General features: G+C 36.4%; 4 protein-coding genes across 12 annotated transcripts in view; 2 read left to right on the top strand and 2 right to left on the bottom strand.

Annotated features, from left to right (window-relative positions):
* Positions 1-1,092: 1,092 nt before the first annotated feature.
* Positions 1,093-5,249, bottom strand: pigx (phosphatidylinositol glycan anchor biosynthesis, class X). Of its 2 annotated transcripts, none has more exons than XM_060882537.1 (6): positions 5,188-5,249; positions 4,668-4,749; positions 3,626-3,758; positions 2,852-3,050; positions 2,252-2,352; positions 1,093-1,356 (listed from the first exon to the last, which is right to left on the bottom strand). In XM_060882537.1, exons 2-6 carry the CDS (start codon positions 4,694-4,696, stop codon positions 1,222-1,224), a joined length of 597 nt encoding a protein of 198 aa, XP_060738520.1. In that variant the 5' UTR covers positions 4,697-4,749; positions 5,188-5,249; the 3' UTR covers positions 1,093-1,221. The 2 variants fall into 2 exon arrangements, with proteins under 2 accessions (XP_060738520.1, XP_060738511.1); XM_060882528.1 differs by lacking the exon at positions 5,188-5,249 and adding an exon at positions 4,958-5,061.
* A 142-nt stretch (positions 5,250-5,391) lies between these two features.
* On the top strand, positions 5,392-7,760 carry cep19 (centrosomal protein 19). Of its 5 annotated transcripts, none has more exons than XM_060882491.1 (3): positions 5,392-5,500; positions 5,864-6,026; positions 6,344-7,760. In XM_060882491.1, exons 2-3 carry the CDS (start codon positions 5,897-5,899, stop codon positions 6,694-6,696), a joined length of 483 nt encoding a protein of 160 aa, XP_060738474.1. In that variant the 5' UTR covers positions 5,392-5,500; positions 5,864-5,896; the 3' UTR covers positions 6,697-7,760. The 5 variants fall into 5 exon arrangements, with proteins under 5 accessions (XP_060738474.1, XP_060738466.1, XP_060738500.1 ...); XM_060882483.1 differs by having other exon boundaries at positions 5,398-5,500; positions 5,824-6,026; XM_060882509.1 differs by lacking the exon at positions 5,392-5,500 and adding an exon at positions 5,507-5,656.
* ing5a (inhibitor of growth family, member 5a) lies at positions 7,084-12,497 on the bottom strand. The gene is made up of 8 exons (XM_060882469.1): positions 12,345-12,497; positions 11,415-11,486; positions 10,998-11,164; positions 10,702-10,813; positions 9,228-9,327; positions 8,963-9,098; positions 8,280-8,341; positions 7,084-8,182 (listed from the first exon to the last, which is right to left on the bottom strand). The coding sequence occupies exons 1-8, from the start codon at positions 12,379-12,381 to the stop codon at positions 8,143-8,145; spliced, it is 726 nt and encodes a 241-aa protein (XP_060738452.1). The 5' UTR covers positions 12,382-12,497; the 3' UTR covers positions 7,084-8,142.
* Positions 12,498-13,117: 620 nt separating this feature from the next.
* Positions 13,118-14,635, top strand: part of impact (impact RWD domain protein) — a 38,497-nt gene continuing 36,979 nt past the window's right edge. The window contains exons 1-3 of one of the 4 annotated variants that reach the window (XM_060882438.1): positions 13,118-13,507; positions 13,599-13,727; positions 14,298-14,350. In XM_060882438.1, coding sequence (XP_060738421.1) covers positions 13,466-13,507; positions 13,599-13,727; positions 14,298-14,350 — 224 coding nt within the window. In that variant the 5' untranslated portion in view covers positions 13,118-13,465. The remainder of the gene's footprint in view (positions 13,508-13,598; positions 13,728-14,297; positions 14,351-14,635) is intronic. The other 3 variants (XM_060882429.1, XM_060882457.1, XM_060882447.1) reach the window with 3 other exon arrangements.

The following is a 14,635-nucleotide window of genomic DNA, read 5'->3' as shown; positions in this document are numbered from 1 at the left end:
TGAACCTTCCCAGGAGTGGCCGGCATACGAAAATTACCCCAAGAGCGCAGTGATGACACATCCAAGATGTCACAAAGGACCCCACAACAACATCCAAAAATCTGCAGGCCTCACTTGCCTCAGTTAAGGTCAGTGTTCATGACTCCACCATAAGAAAGAGACCGTGCAAAAATGGCCTGCATGGCAGAGTTCCAAGATGAAAACTGCTGCGGAGCAAAAAGAACATAAAGGCTCGTCTCAGATTTGCCAGAAAACATCTTGATGATCCCCAAGACTTTTGGGAAAATACTCTGTGGACTGACGAGACAAAAGCTGAACTTTTTGGAAGGTGTGTGTCCCATTTACATCTGACAAAAGTAGCACTGCATTTCAGAAAAAGAACATCATACCAACAGTAAAATAAGGTGGTGGTATTGTGTGTCTTCAAGCACCTTGAAGACTTGCTGTGATGAATGGAACCATGAATTCTGCTGTCTACCAAAAATTCCTGCCATGTGCAAAAATGTGTGGCCATGTGTTCGTGACCTCAAGCTGGAGCGAACTTGGGTTCTGCAGCAGGACAATGATCCAAAACACACCAGCAAGTCCACCTCTGAATGGCTGAAGAAAAACAAAATGAAGACTTTGGAGTGGCCTAGTCAAAGTCCTGACCTGAATCCTATTGAGATGCTGGGGCATGACCTTTTAATAAGGCGATTCATGCTCTAAAACCCTCCAATGTGGCTGAATTACAACAATTCTGCAAAGATGAGTGAAACAAATTCCTCCACAGTGCTGTAACACTCATTGCAAGTTATTGCCAAGGCTTGATTGCAGTTCTTGCTCCTAAGGGTGGCCCAACTAGTTATTAGGTTTAGGGGCAAGCACTTTTTCACACAGGGCCATGTGGGATTGGATTGTTTTCCCTTAATAATAAATACAAAAACTGCATGTTGTGTTTATCTTTGACTATTTTTAATTCATTTGATCTGAAAAATTAAAATGTGACAAACGTGCAAAAAAATAAATTAGGAAGGGGAACACTTTCTCTGTGTGTGTGTGTGTGTGTGTGTGTGTGTATACACACACAATGAACAGAGCAAACAGAACAAGTGCAGGATAGAGTATTTACTGTACATAAATAAAATTCTGCTCATTTCACTAGTCCTTTGTGATTAACACAGGATTGTAACTTTGCAGATGTTCCTAACGATGACATTTTCGCTTATGACTACTACAGTTTCAGAAGATGCCATGTTTCCAGACAGCCCTGAAGAGAAAAGCACTACACAGCAGAGACACCAGTGTTGTTACAGCACACACTGGGATGAGCAGAGAAGAATCACCCACTGGCAGCTCAAGACTCACACTTGGCACCTATTTAAAAAAAAAAAAAGTGTAAGCAGACAAAATAATTTTGCTGTATTCAAATAATTCTTGTAACAGTTTCAAAGCAAAATACAAACTTTCTTTTACTTGGGACGATCATCTCCACCCCAAGCAAGTTACAACCAATCAACACGACTGCTCACAACATTAACAGCAAACAAAGTAGCATGTTTAACTTTAAACAAGTTTTCTCTATATAATGGTATTTGCTTTAGATCAATCACCATACTGGCATTACCATCACAGTTAGCTGGCTAGGTTGTTGCTAACAAAAGACGAATATGGATGTGTTTTTTTTTTTTTTTTTGGCAGATTAAACTCAAGTTATGAAAATGATGTCTCATGAACCATATGACCTGACATCATATGACACCTACGATTCTCAAATGCTTCGTTACTGATTTCAGATAAATACGGCTTGTTACTTTTGGCTCATTTGTAATTTGATCTAGTTTAACACTACTTATCATTAAATGAAGAAAAAAATGACCGAAAAGTCACCTGAGGGAAATGTATGAAAGAGTTTAATTAATTGGACAGATATAAAGTAAGAGAAACCATCCTTTGCTAAGTGCATATGGGGAAGAAGAGGGGAAGAAGAACAGAAAACAAGAAACAATTACTTTCTCACTGCAGCCAAACCATGCTTAAGCTTGACTAGCAGTGGACAGAGGCCGCGTCTCAGACTACTGTCCTCACAACTCTGTTACAGTGAAGGAGACGTGTGAATAGTCATAATATATTTCATTTGAAAACAAATCCAAAACGCCGCATACTGAATGACTGAAATCACTGCTTTTAACAGCTTTTACAAATATAAGCTCATTCATGCCGATCATAGTCAGTGATGAGATCAGTGGTGTTTCTGCAAGAACCCGATTACCTTTAATCCTTCGATCTCCAGCCATGAGCAGAAACTCTGGTTCTGAACTGTGCAAGGGGCATCAACCACTCGGTGAGGTAAGCCATGGTCTAAAGTGTCACCTAGCACAGAAAAGACAGAGACATCATTTGGAATGCAGAGACTGTTGCTAACTTTCCACTGCAGGTAATGTGAATATCTCTCTCCTTGTCACTTCATGGAGGCGTCTACAACAAAACATGTGAAAGATTAATTGAATCATGAGTTCAGAAAAAATATCTGCTTGTTCATGTAGGCTACGCTTGTAAATGATGTTCAATATATGCACAAAGTTAAATATTGTGTCCAGTTAATATATTCTGAATATTTAGACCAGCATCCAGCGATATTAATTCCGTCTTAAATGTACTAAAATTAAATCCTAGAACACCACTGTGACCATTATGAATATAGTTCCATGTAGGTGACATAGTACACTAGCAGTACAACAGCAAAGGACAATTATATATGAACAATTGAATTTTTCATTTGTTTTTACACTATACCCATTGTAAATGATCTGTTAACAAATCTGCCTGCAGTGGACAAGAGGTTTTTAATCTGTGCTTTATTTTCACCCACAGTGTTCTAAACGAAGCAGCAGTCTTGGAGGTTTGATTATAACTTGTTCCCATCCTCCCGTACTGGATGCCTTGTGGTATCGACCATGGACAGGAACTGCTGCATGTAGAGGCTCAGGAGGACCGAGAAATACCAGTGCAGAGAAAGAAGAAGAAACGTGGGCCGGGCTCTCGAGATCTAAAGCTGAATTAAGGAGCACCTGTCACATACAGACATAACGTTTAATTATGCATGCTGATTTCCTTTTTGTTTGTTAATCAAACTGTTGGAAAGAATTAAAAATGGGTGTTTAGGAGATACTTGAAGACATACAAAAAACCTTTTTAACCTTTTCAGTCTTGTAGTCACAATATGCAGTGGGGAAGAAGTGCTGCCTTTTACAAATCTCCCTGTGAATCGTTAAAATAGACGAGGGTAGTACTGGGTAAAATACTCTGGTGGTGTTTCTTGATTGCTTTATTTACCTTGTGTATAATATTAAGGTTTGATATTACAAAAAACATTTTCACATTTTACATGGGACTTTAACATCCCTGTCATCACAATTATTTTATAAATCATTAATTTATGCATTTTGCACAAGTGTGTTTCCAATAATTTAAAAAAAATTACATCAGTGTAACAAAAAAAATCAGTGTAACACCTGAGCCAGTTTTTTGCTGCACCACAGACTTAACAGAATAAACCCAGGGACTGAAAGGAATTTCATAAAAAGTGGATTGTTCATCTCTGCACTCAGAGCTAAAAAAAAAAAAGATTGTAAACCATTGTCACCTGTAATCCCATTTCCTCCCTCAGATCTGCAAGCTGATATTGATCCATGTAAACTCCACTGGGCAATTTGTGCAGAAGAAGTGCCTGGACAGGATGTGATGTAGGCTCATGTCGAACCTCATAAACAAGGTCCCTTAAAAATTAAGAGTAATACTTCAGTAATTCAATCATTTTGACAGTGATAGAATAAATATGCTTGTCTGTCTATGTACCCAACAATCTAATGATATAATAATGCTAATTATATCTTAATAGATGTAATCATATCACCATGTGTATCATCAGTACTATATATAACGTGAAGCAGTGTGAGTGCAATATATATTTTACAGAGACCACATTCACATACCTTTTATTATCCTAATTGTTCTTTCATTTTTAGTTTTGTTGTTAATGTCTTATTGTGGCTAATTTATAAATGAAACTGTACCATAGGTATCTGCAGTTTGTACAGCATGTTAGTGTTCGCTACTTTCAGTGGTTTCAGACATCCACTTGGGGGCTTGGAACCAATGCCCCATGAACTGTATTATGTACGGTGAAAATGCCTTACAGACAAACAATGTACTACAAGCGTTGTGGGTGGGACAATGATGCTGTAGTAGCACTGACATCTCACATCTCCATAGTCTGTCTGTTTGAGCATGAATTACTGTCTGTGTGGAGTTTTCTTCCACATTGCCTGTAGGTGTGGTGCACTGTGATGGAGTTCCTATGGATCCACTGCAACCCTGATCAGGATAAAGGCTTTACTAAAGAATGACTAAATGAATGATTGATTAAATTATTTGATTAATAGATGAATGAATTGCTGAATGAATGAATGAATGAATGAATGAATGAATGAATATATGTGTTGTTTACTTATGTCTGTCCTTAATTACATGTTTCAGTGTTAGACCAGACAAAAAAACAGAGATCATCATATTATTAGCCAAATGAAAACATCCTTGCTTCCTAATGGTATTAGTTTAAGAGACTAGTAAGAGTAAAGCTGCATTATTTCCAGTAATCTTTACATTTCCGCTGTGACGTTGTTTACCTGTGAAAGCCATGTTTATTCAGCTTCATCGACAGGACCACTGATTCAAGCCAAGAAGAAGCAAAAGTACAACCAACACCATCTGAAACAATACAACAATAAATGAATTACATAATCAACAAAAGAGTGCATCTTTAACTCAGAAAGCAAAACAAACCGATCACAATAAGAACATCCAGCACCACTACGGTACAACAAAGTTGTTTGTTTTTGTTTTTAGATGTTTGTCCTACGCTCATCATATATAATGTACATTCTACTACAACTTAAGCCTGTAACAAGGCCATTACCGTTTTGTGAAGCTCTACAAAAAATGAAACATAACACAACAACAACACAATTTAGGAGTAACATAGTAGACTCATGTCAGTGATACCGGGTAAAGCTCTAATTCTCACACGCCCTATACAGCCGTAATACACAGGCTTCATGCATATGTAGTGCGTGTTTAGGGAAGACACATTCGCCAAGAATAAAACAACGCATTAGTAAACTGGTTTACAATCGTTTATATACTTACATTCTGCTTTCTTTCTAATCGTGCTGTCTTAAACATTTCGTTTATAGTTTTAGAATATATAGATAAAAAGATATATATAACTAGTGCACTACATATCAAAAAAGGAGTGATTTGGTATTTGGCCGTCGTCGGTGGGTTATATCCGTATTCTGTCATGGGTCACCCAGTAGATGGCGCTAACTCAATAGTTACAGTTACCAGCACATAGAAGAAGCAGAAGAAGAAGTCCACTCAGAAGCGGTAGTGTGGATGTTTTGCTGTTTTCTGCTAAGTTGCAGTTTAAGTTTTAAGGTGCTCTTCATGACAGATATAGGTATGTAAACAAACAAAAAAACATTCAGCTAAATTTGAAGAATTATGGTTTAGTTTGTTATCTTTCGGGTGTAGTGTGAAAAGGTGTTTCATGTGATGCGATGGGTTACTCTATTGCTATGGCAACAGCTAACGGTCGCATAAGATGAACAGATAGGTAGGTTATCTTTGGGCAAAAGTATTTTTTGCTTTATTAATGATTAATCCAGGCTACTTCATTGCACTTGTCAATTTATATCAGGTCATGACGCAAAATTAAACAAATAAATTGCCCGCTCAGAGCAAATTGGGAACTATGTTTTTCTTTTTTTCTTTGACCAATAGACTGCAATGATGCCAAATGCCGAATCCTTTCGTCTCACAGGTGACAAGGAAAAGCCCGTGGTAGTAACACATCATGTCTATAACAGCCAAACGATGTGGGATTAAGTTTGATCCACCTTCAGTAATCCTCATATATGAAAATGAACATATAAACAAGTTGCGTAAACGAGTAATGCCAGTGAGGAGCTTTTCACAATACTCAGGTAACAGATTTTATTTTGTGTTTGCTAACATTGTTGGTCAAATTTTATTAAGTGATTTATATTGTTGTATATTGTCTTGGTGGACCTGGGATTCAACTTACAATCTTCTGATTGGTAGCCCAACACTTTAACCACTAAGCTACTAATCAGAAGGTTGTGAGTTCAATCCCAGGTCCACCAAGCTGCCCCTGAGCAAGGCCCTTAAACCTCAATTGCTCAGTGGTATAAAAAAATGAGATAATGCATGTCACTCTGGATAAGGGCGTCTGCCATATGCTGGAAATGTAAACGTCTTTGCATTTTTACCTCTTGTCCAGACTGCAGGAGGGCTGCAGAGAGACTGAAGCATCATCCTCGTCATGGACATTACCTGGACTCAGTGTCACTGGAGCAGCTGGTGAGGTTACACACGGTACTCCGGGATCACCTGCGAGGTCTCAGTGTGGAGGAGAGTCTGAGAGAACAACGCCGCTCTCATACAGACGACGAAGATCTCAACAAGGTCAGTGACGAGGAACTGAAGCGACGCAAAGCAGAGATGGACATTCTGTTCGAGCTCAACCGGCGCCGCAAAGACGAACCAGACTTTGTATATGACCTCGAGGTGGAATTTCCTGAAAACAGCGTACGGGAAACCTGCAGCTGGGACCAATCTGATGAAGAGTTTTGAGGAGTATGTAGTAGTACAGCTCCAGGGTCTCGTATGAAGTTTCATGTATTTTTGATGTATCGTGGCCATGGGGGTTTCCACAGAGTTCTTCAGTTTCCTTCTACCTCCCAAAAACATGCCCGTAGGTGGCTAGTTAAATATTTATTTTTTAAATATTATGTAACATCTATTCCACATATCTGTTAAATATCATAACAAATAGCACAGAAACAAAACTGGATGATCTAATAAAGTGAAATATTCAGGTAGTACAACAGCAGTGTAGCTTCAACGACAAACTGCTTAAGCACACATTGATTCTTTTGTCAGCTTTTCAAAACTTTTTTTTTTACTACTGAAAACAATAAGATGCTGTATTTATACAAAAAAGGCAGGCAAGAGCACAGGAACAGCAGCACATACATTTAATAAATCCAGATTTTATGAAGATGCAAAGAAGTGCCTCAAATCCTACACAAAAGAGACAGATATGTAACAACTAATAAATTTAACCTTAAACCTCATTTTCCAATTAGAGTTTTAGTTCAGTTATAGAAGATAAAATTCATGCTGCAGAACATTTTTACACTTTACCAGCATGTGAACTGTAGGGATGCAATCAAACACTTTGCTTAGTTTACTTTAAACTCATTTACAAAGTAATAAAGCATCTCATAGGGGTACTAATTAAGTGACTTCATTTATGATCAACATACAAACATCACAATTAACCCATCAAAGATGATTTGCATTTAAACTGAAAAATCTTTGTGGATTTTTTTTTTTTTGGTCCTCTATTTCATTGAGGAGCGAGTTGTTTCGTTTAGGACACATGCACAGCCAGAGGATTCTTAATGACATTTCCTGGTGGAGGAAATGTCAGATTCTGTCCAAAGCAGCAGTCGATAGAACACACATAACACAGATGAGCTGGTGTTCATCTGGATGGAGTTACAGAAGTAGTCACATCAAAATTTGAGAGCAAGTAAAATCACCTTTTTCCTCTAAAGTTACAACATCCAGCAGGACAGCTGCACACAGCATCTTTGACATTTAACATTTAAAATAAAATAATTTTGAATGATTTTGTGCATCAACAATCTTTCAACAAAATGAAGAGCAAAGATTTGGTGCTTTGATTTCATATAGGAAGAAATCCTATGTTGCTTATTCAGTAGAAGTGTGTACATATACACATTTAAGCTTTCACTTTCCATAGAAAATAAAAATAAAATAGATACCAGATTAACTGCAATACAATATTACTTTTTTTGAATTAACAAAGAGACACATTTCAAGTACATTAAAAAATAAAGGTTTTGTGACCCTCTTTTCCTTTATCATAGTCATATAGAAAGTGATTAGATATATATTTATATATACTGTACATAGTATCCTATTTTACCACATAGACAAAATACATATATATGCATACATTTATGTATAAAAGTCATAGAGATAGAAATCTTATTTTTTCTTCCGATCCTGGGTACACCGCGGACAAAACCTAGAAAAAGAAAAATACACATTAAAATAAGCATTTTTAAATGTAAAAGCTGTTGTGTAATTAAATCCTATTGGCTATCACCAGATGTTAGACATACCATTTTCCTTTGGGCTTTGTTGTGAGATCCACACATGCAAAGTGAAACCATTCGATTGGACACTGTTAAAAAAGGTTTGAATAAATTGGGTTTGAGAAACAAATACTGATTGTAGCCTAACACTAAGGAAACAGGTTAGGAAAGTAATCAAAAGATGGGGTGGCCCAATGTAAAGCACAGTTATCACCTAACATTTGGTGGTGTGTATGTATATACACACACATATATATAGACATATACAATATGTCCCAAATTCAGCACATTGACATTGAAACATTTTTGTTGCTGAATAACAGCATTTTTTTTTTTTTTTTTATCATTTACTATTAGCTTTAGATTATGTAGATTGTATGTAAAGGAGTTGCTACTAAGTGATAAAAATATTAGAGGGAGTGCATTAACAGCTCTATAAAACTCTCTTTTTAATAGCTGGAACAACTGTCAGAAATCCTGTGATAGAAAATCAACAATCAGATTCACAAATTCATTAATGCTATAAACAGCATGTGTTCATGTGCATTCTCTGAAATCACTGAAAAAACATTACTTTTCCCTTGATATCTATGGTCTGTGTCAAATGTAGACAGGCAGATAAAAAGAGGGTTTTTAAACATTTTAAAAATAATAAACAACAAGGGAACAATGAAAAATATCAATGATAAATAATAACAAATGGGGCATACATCAGGGTTGTCGCATCCAATCATTTCTCCATACGATACTTGATGACACAAACAGTATGTCGGCTCGTTGGGGTCCACTGGCATGTCCAGGACATCTGATGGGTGAACTGGCAAGAGACTCTCCTGGAAATCAGGACTAGAAAAATACAAAACGGCAACCATAAGACTGTGTTAATAATCTGGTGAACTATCAAAATGTTTATTATTATTAACAGTAAAAACAACCTATGTGCTACAGGTGATGAAAACATTCTTATCCTTAAACCTGTTTTTAATATTTTTCTTTCGTGGTGAGTCATCATCAGAACATTTTCTTCCTCTGCCTTTGGATCCTCGCTTATCCTTAAGTCCTCTGCCACCTCCTTCTACAAAAAAAATCAAAAGGAAATAAATTCCTTTAGATTAGTGGAGTCAAACATTCAGTCCAGAGGCTGAGGCTAGCCAGATAAGCATTCTAATCAAGGCAATCAAATGAATTTGCAATTTAAAAATCCCTGTTCTAAATTAAAACTCAGCATGTAGACATTAATTGAAATGAAAGGCTAAGAAAAACAGTTAGTTTATATTATATTATATATGGGGGCAAAGAATTTAGGCAGGGATTCCACAAGATGTTGGAGAGGAATCCCCTGTTCTATCACATCCCAATGGTGCTCTATTGGATTCAGATCAGGAGCTGGAGTGTAAAGTTTGTGAAGCCAGATGTAGATGACTTTTGCCTTGCGAGATTTTGCATTATCATGTTGGACCTAGGCATTAGAAAATGAGTAAATTGTAGGAATGAAGGGAAGCACATAAGTACATAATCATGGGTTTTCTTGGTGACATACTGTGTTCAATCTTTTTTGCATTCATTTTCACTCATAAATGTAAAAGAGAAGTTGCTGATCTGTTTATATAAGTATAATGTGGCCCAATACCCAGAATGAGTGACATCCTTAATTTGATATTAAATGTATAGCTTTGTCTTAGGATTTGTTTATATAATTAAATTGTATACACAGGGCGGCAGAAGTAACCAGGCTTTAACAATACTGCCTCAGCCTTAGATCAAATGTGAGCTTTTGCTTCTTGCATAGAATTATTTTATGCCAAACCTTTAGCAAACTTGTCATTTGTGGTTGAAAAAAATGCATGATGTAGAGGTTGGCACAAAGAAATTAAAACCACAAAGCCCCTTTCATCAAGTCATTCTTTACAAAAACTGCTGCATCTGGATGAACAGTACAATCTATGCACAATATGCAATATGCCAGCCAACTCTGAGGAAACAGTTTGGCTAAAAATAAAATTTTCCACTTACCCCAGTGTAGTCTATCAGCCAAGACGTGATTAATCTCTAAAGCCTGATCTTTAGTAGCTTCAAACCCTGCTTATGATTGCTTATGACATTATTTGGAATCACTTAATCCACTAAAAAACATAATCCATTTGTGTTGAAGAGAAACTTGTAAACTTAATTTTTTATGTTTATCTATTTTTTTGTTTGTTTTATTTTTATGTTGATTTTTTTATGCTATTTCTTTTGCATTTTGAAGCAATTTCACCACAGATTAAAATAAAGTTATGTAATTGAGGCAGTGACAAAGGGTATTTCCACTTCACTAAGACTTTTCAGACAATTTGAAATATGCTATTCACTTCCCCACAACAGGAAAGCTGGGTCTAATCAGGGGTACAACATGCAGATGTCACAAAATTTACAGGAAATCTTACAAACTGCTGTTCTAAAGTCTTACTTTTTAGTGCTCTACTCTCAGGACTCTCATAACCGCTAACATCCAACTTCTCTTTTAGCTCATTCTCAAAGCGGGCCAAGTCTGCGTCCAGCCTTCGGATGTGCTTGTCAACCTAAAAAGAGAATGAGAATTGAGAATCCAGAAAGATTTTAAGTTATGATGTTAATAAATACAATCAAATATGTATAAACCCAAGACGATCATTTTTTTTTTTTAGTGTGGAGGAACATTTCCAAGTTTTTTTTGTTTGTTTGTTTTTTTGAAGAAAAAAAAAAAAAGATTACACACTCACTAACCATTTCATATGTCTGCATGGCAAGCTGCACTTTATCATCACTGTATTCTTTACATTTGCTGTAGGCGGTCTGAATCTTCTGCAGATGTTCGACTCTCTGCTCAGACGCAAGGTTTCGTACATTTGTGATGTACTCTTCGGCAAGCTTATCGATCTCTCCCTTCTTTTCTACCGTGTTGTAGGAAAATTTGATGGAAAAAAAATACAGAGCAACACAAATTTTTATCTATATTTATTAACAGCTTTAGTTATTACTGTGAGGTTGATTTAAACAGACTGCTATTACTGAGAGACTCAGACACATCAAAACAAATTAAAGAATAAATCTTATTGCTAATCAATTACACAATCGTATCTCTCTAAGTAAGTCTAATCCAGAATAGAAATGTCCTTTCTATGTCCACATGTCCTTACTTACCTTCTGTCCTGTTGTCCAGCTCCCGCATCAGGGTAAAGTTCCTCTGTAGTTCACATGGCAAATTTTCAATGCCTGAAACATATTTCTTTTTTTTTTAATTTAAACTGTAATAGCACACTGGAAATAGCATTAAACCATAATCCTTTCTGTCCTATATACAGTGTAAAACTTTAGTACCAAAGTTTTCCCATTCCTAGCTTTGGCATTTACAATCACTTTCAGTGTTGTTATTATTATTATTATTATTATTATTATTATTATTATTATCCTTTTTTTTAGTAATAAATAACACTTATTTTTACCTAATGAGGGGTTTGTTAATGAGCTAATGAGAAAGGCGTTACAGCAGAGAAACAGACAAATAAAATGTGGCATAAACGTGAGCTGCTTGTGACAGAAACACAGCTGTTGTGTTTACAGCTGACTTAGCTAGCTAGTTGGAAGTTAGCCAATTTTATTTGTTCAGTTGGAAAATGTCGCTGTCTGTAATTATTCTAACTCCAACTTCCCTCATGAGAATGATATGATTAAATTACATCCATGAAGAATTATGATGAAATCTTGCACTACTTGAGTGACAGCTTTTCTGAGTGTATTTTGCTAGCTAGCAAACACTGCAAAACTTTCATATTAGCTAGCTAGCTAACTACAAAGCTAACATGCTATAAAATTACGTTAACTAACGGTTTGCTTGTCAGCTCTCATGCGTTTGTCGTAATTGTTTAATTAATTGGTTAATATATTTATAAACATTTACAAACACGACGGGTATTAAATATGACCAAGCCAGTCTTATAGTTAGCGTAGCTTAGCCCGCCTCAGACGACTGCGATACAAGCCACCAAAAGCCCTCATGAGCGCCAGATGTTTTTTGCTAAATAAAGAAAAACACCGATTCTGACTAACAAACCGAACCGCGTATATACTCACTGTCAAGATAGTGTTCGAGGTATATCGCCGTCGCCATTTTTTATCAACCTTCAAGTTTAAAATGTAGCTTGTTTTTTTTTTTTTGTTTTTTTGTCAGCGCCAGTGCGCATGAAATAGAACAACATTGGTATACGATGAATTATTCATGAGGTTCTTTCATTTCATTGGACAAGAAGCTTCTTCTTTGCATCCTTCCCTCTGATTGGCTATTATTTGGGCTTGGCTTATTTCTTATATATTAAGCTTGGAAAAGGCCACTTTATTAGGAACACCGTCCGTATACACTATATGGACAAAGGTTTGTGGACCTCTGACCATCAGACCCATATCTGCATTTTGAACATTCCAATTCATATTTAGTCCCCCTTTGCTGTGATAATATACAAACGACTGGTAAAGGTTTCCACTGGGAGCAAGGTTAAGGCGATTTGTACTCATTCACCTACAAAGCATTAGTGGAGTCGAGTACAGGACCTGTTATGGAGTCAGCATTCCAATAACAATGCCACATTTAGCAACAGTTTGGACAATGCCACTGTGGATCTGGAGTCTGTCCAGGCCAGGAGAGAAAACTAAATAAAAAAATATTCAACAATGTTTTTGCTGTGATACGGTTGTTTTCTTAAAATAAAAGCGCTAAAGTATTTTATAGGTAACCACTGTCAATCACAACTATCTACTGGCTCTAAACTAACCAATAGTGTTCAAAGTGCATTAACAAATGATCTAGAAAGTACAGCAGAGAATATGCAAGTACACGTTACAACCCACGTGATGGAGCTCTAGCCTGACCCCGGAAGTGTTGGCTTAAACGCGCTCGCGAGCATAAAACAAACGAGAGATAAAATAAAATACAAATTTTCAGTAAAGACTGTAGACATAAACACGAGGTGGAAATAAGAATCTATAGACAAAATGTACACTTAATTTTCCACGAGAACGTGTTTGACTCACTTCCACGTGTCACTGTGATGTGTATAGCACCGCATTAGGGTTTCACTTTATTAGCACATGTAGTGCACGTATGCAGGGCGTATAGAGTTGTTTGGGATTTAAGCAGGCTGCCTGTAATTTGATATCAAACCTGAATGTTCTCTTTACATTTAATGTGTTTAAAATAAATGGAAGCGACTACAGAAGATCCCTGCGATCTGCAGCGACAGGTCAGGTCACTCTGGTCAACTCTAAAATGAAATATATACATTTGCTATGGAAAGTTGTTCATCTTTGATGACTTTTATTTCACTTTATTAGGTTGAAGAAATCGAAGCACTTTCCTCTATTTATGGGGACGAGTGGTGTGTGATCGACGAGGCATCGAGGGTGTTTTGTATCAGAATATCAGATGACATTTCTGAACAGAAATGTTCAGTTTGTTTACAGGTCCATTAAAACCATCTTTTTCAGTCTGTCAGTCTGTATCGTGATGTAATGTTATTAATTGTATATAATATCTGCTACACTAAAGAGGAGATAACAACTCCATGTGGTCTTTAAGGACAACAGCCACCTCATTAATGCACATTTATCAGACTGTATATTTATAATCACACCCTCCAGTGTCACCCATATGAGGATGAGGATGAGGTTCCCCTTTGAGTCTGGTTCCTCTCAAGGTTTCTTCCTTCCATTCAAGGGAGTTTTTCCTCACCACAGTCACCTGAATCACCTCAGACTTCCTCATTGAGGATAAATACAAACACATTTAAATATATCTAATATTAATCTTGAATTTTTGTATTCTATTAATCTTTATATTATTCTTTATAATAACCTTTTGTTCTATGTTTATGTTCTGTAAAAGCTGCTTTGAGACTATGTCAAGTGTAAAAAGCTCTATACAAATCAATTTGAATTGAATTAATACACTTAGAAACACTGTACAACACGTTACACGAGACATAGAGTGTATTACACTGCCTCATGTATGACTCTTTAAATCTTTACTAAAAGGTCATACTACCTGAAGACTACCCGAGCTCCTCACCTCCAATATACCAAATAAAGTAAGTGTCTTAAAATATATTTAACTTCATTTTAGAAACATTTCATATAAATTATATCCATACACGTGTTTGTGTGTGAGATATGTAGCTGTTATCTTCTTCCCGAAAACGTGCAGACGTAATGGATTTAGTTATTTGCATTGTATACTAATTCGCTGTCTGTTAATTACAATCTGACTTACTGGGGCATTTCAGTGATTTGCTTCTATAGTACTGCTGCTGATTGGCAGTGGATTTTTATTTAGGTGAGCTTGATGAAAGAGCTTACGACCTCAACAAATAATT

The sequence above is a fragment of the Tachysurus vachellii genome, chromosome 1 (genome assembly GCF_030014155.1).
Source record: "Tachysurus vachellii isolate PV-2020 chromosome 1, HZAU_Pvac_v1, whole genome shotgun sequence".
NCBI classification, from domain to species: Eukaryota; Metazoa; Chordata; class Actinopteri; order Siluriformes; family Bagridae; genus Tachysurus; species Tachysurus vachellii.
This window is presented reverse-complemented; position numbering and strand designations above follow the sequence as displayed.

Bases quoted from the DNA above. Each gene is read 5' to 3' on its own strand.
- pigx (XM_060882528.1), bottom strand. From the start codon at position 5,021: ATGTTACTCCTAAATTGTGTTGTTGTTGTGTTATGTTTCATTTTTTGT. The intron at 4,750-4,957 runs GTAATGGCCTTG...GTATTGTTTCAG, and splicing joins TTGTAGAGCTTCACAAAACG to ATGGTGTTGGTTGTACTTTT. The intron at 3,759-4,667 runs GTAAACAACGTC...TTAATTTTTAAG, and splicing joins AATAAACATGGCTTTCACAG to GGACCTTGTTTATGAGGTTC.
- cep19 (XM_060882491.1), top strand. From the start codon at position 5,897: ATGTCTATAACAGCCAAACGATGTGGGATTAAGTTTGATCCACCTTCA. The intron at 6,027-6,343 runs GTAACAGATTTT...CCTCTTGTCCAG, and splicing joins GAGCTTTTCACAATACTCAG to ACTGCAGGAGGGCTGCAGAG.
- ing5a (XM_060882469.1), bottom strand. From the start codon at position 12,381: ATGGCGACGGCGATATACCTCGAACACTATCTTGACA. The intron at 9,328-10,701 runs GTAAGACTTTAG...TTTTTTTTGTAG, and splicing joins TGAGAGTAGAGCACTAAAAA to AAGGAGGTGGCAGAGGACTT. The intron at 8,342-8,962 runs GTATGCCCCATT...CTTTTTTAACAG, and splicing joins TTGGATGCGACAACCCTGAT to TGTCCAATCGAATGGTTTCA.